The sequence below is a fragment of the Aphanomyces invadans genome (assembly GCF_000520115.1).
Source record: "Aphanomyces invadans strain NJM9701 unplaced genomic scaffold supercont1.50, whole genome shotgun sequence".
NCBI classification, from domain to species: Eukaryota; Oomycota; class Saprolegniomycetes; order Saprolegniales; family Verrucalvaceae; genus Aphanomyces; species Aphanomyces invadans.
Window position 1 is genome coordinate 114063 of NW_008580195.1, and position 1587 is coordinate 115649.

Sequence of the window (1587 nt, forward strand, 5' to 3'; positions counted from 1 at the left end):
GTGTTGGATTATGTGGGGTATTTTTTTTCGGTGGTTGGAATTTGCTGTTGAGTTTTGAGCGCGAAACTCGAGCTGTGGCGCTTTGCATCCAATGGATGCCTTCTGTAGTTTTTTATGCTCTTTATAAAATGATAATTTGTTTGAAAATATGTCGTCAAATCAATTTTTGGGGTCGTTCAAAAGTCGAACGTAAAAGAAATGTGGAACAGAGGAAGTAGTACAGTATTTCCCGAGTTCACTGTGCCCGATGGACCATGACCGGCCTCGTCACGTCGCAATGCTGGCTAAGTTATTATAGATACACACGAAACGTGACGACGCTGTTTGGGGTCAGGGAGTTCCGAAGCTTTGAATATTGGAAGCCCATGGTGGAGAAGCTCCGCGCTGAAGCACTCGCCATGCGCAACGCTTGATGGCGATCTGCCGCAGGTCGAGCCCCCACCCCAGTACTTGCCGCTGGTGGTCGACAAGGGGGACCGTATCCACGACGCCGCCAAATATACATACTGAATGGACTGCCCGTCAGACTTTATATTCTGACCGTCATAAAAAGATGGATGGTCATGACACCACCATGTTGAAACCTATTGGTGGGGGCGTCCGACGAATGTGTAACAGGATTATAAACAAACCATTCCAACTGTGAGACGAACATGATGGCCTTCGTCGTGTCTCCAGTCGCGATGGCTGGGACGACTGTCACCGTGCATGTGGTTCGTTACCCCATGGGACCCATTGCATATCTCGCGTGTGTCGCCGGGATAAGCGGCAAAGAAGCCATTTTAGACTGTACCACTTCATGCAGAGGAATCACACGACAGAGCACGGTCACGATCAAGTCTCGTCTGTGTCGCATTGTGTGGACGGTGATGGGTATGGGAAATTCGAGGATGGAATCATTGCATGTCGTCGTGACGGCTGGGACACTGTCGCGGTGCGTTGGGATCGTCACCCCATGGGACCAATGTTGGCTCAACACCCCGACCGTCATTTGAACAATTTCCACTGCCATGAAGGTCCTTGCCGGTCTCGTCCATGTCGCCGTCGCGTCCCAAGTCGTATTTGATAGTCACGACCCGCTCAACGAGGAAGTCCTGGGCACTATCGTCTCGAAAATGATACGGCGGTGCCGTGCGATTCCGCAGCCCCCCTGCCCCAAACAACGCGTGTGGCGAGCTCCCCGTCAGCAAAGTGACATTTACGTTGAACACCAAGATCATGGAGTTTGAATCCACCTCACCGGACGTGGCCCCAATCACGCGGCTGCGAATCAACTTGTGCCCTTCTGTTAACGGTGCGCACATGCTGTGATGATGTATCGCACATGTCATGGATGACTTGTAGGCTTGCCGAGGTGCACCGAATCGAACAAGCCGGCCACCATTGCCATTCACAACAAGACTGGGCTAAACAAGTTGCATTTGTTAAAACCTGGTCCTTCTCGTCGTCGCAGAGTCGACTCCGAAGTCGATGCGTGCGATGGAGTGCAAATGCGAAAGTGATTATCGATGTTATCTGACAAGCTCACCAAGATGTGATCCGACATCTCTTGTAGATTCGACATCATGCAATGACGAGCTTCTCCGA

At 51.2% G+C, this 1587-nt stretch overlaps 1 protein-coding gene across 1 annotated transcript; it reads left to right on the plus strand.

Annotated features, from left to right (window-relative positions):
- Nucleotides 1-1010: 1010 nt before the first annotated feature.
- On the plus strand, nucleotides 1011-1502 carry H310_13343 (hypothetical protein; the record flags this gene model as incomplete). The annotated part of the gene is made up of 3 exons (XM_008880811.1): nucleotides 1011-1126; nucleotides 1188-1294; nucleotides 1345-1502. The coding sequence occupies 3 exons, from the start codon at nucleotides 1011-1013 to the stop codon at nucleotides 1500-1502; spliced, it is 381 nt and encodes a 126-aa protein (XP_008879033.1).
- Nucleotides 1503-1587: the final 85 nt, after the last annotated feature.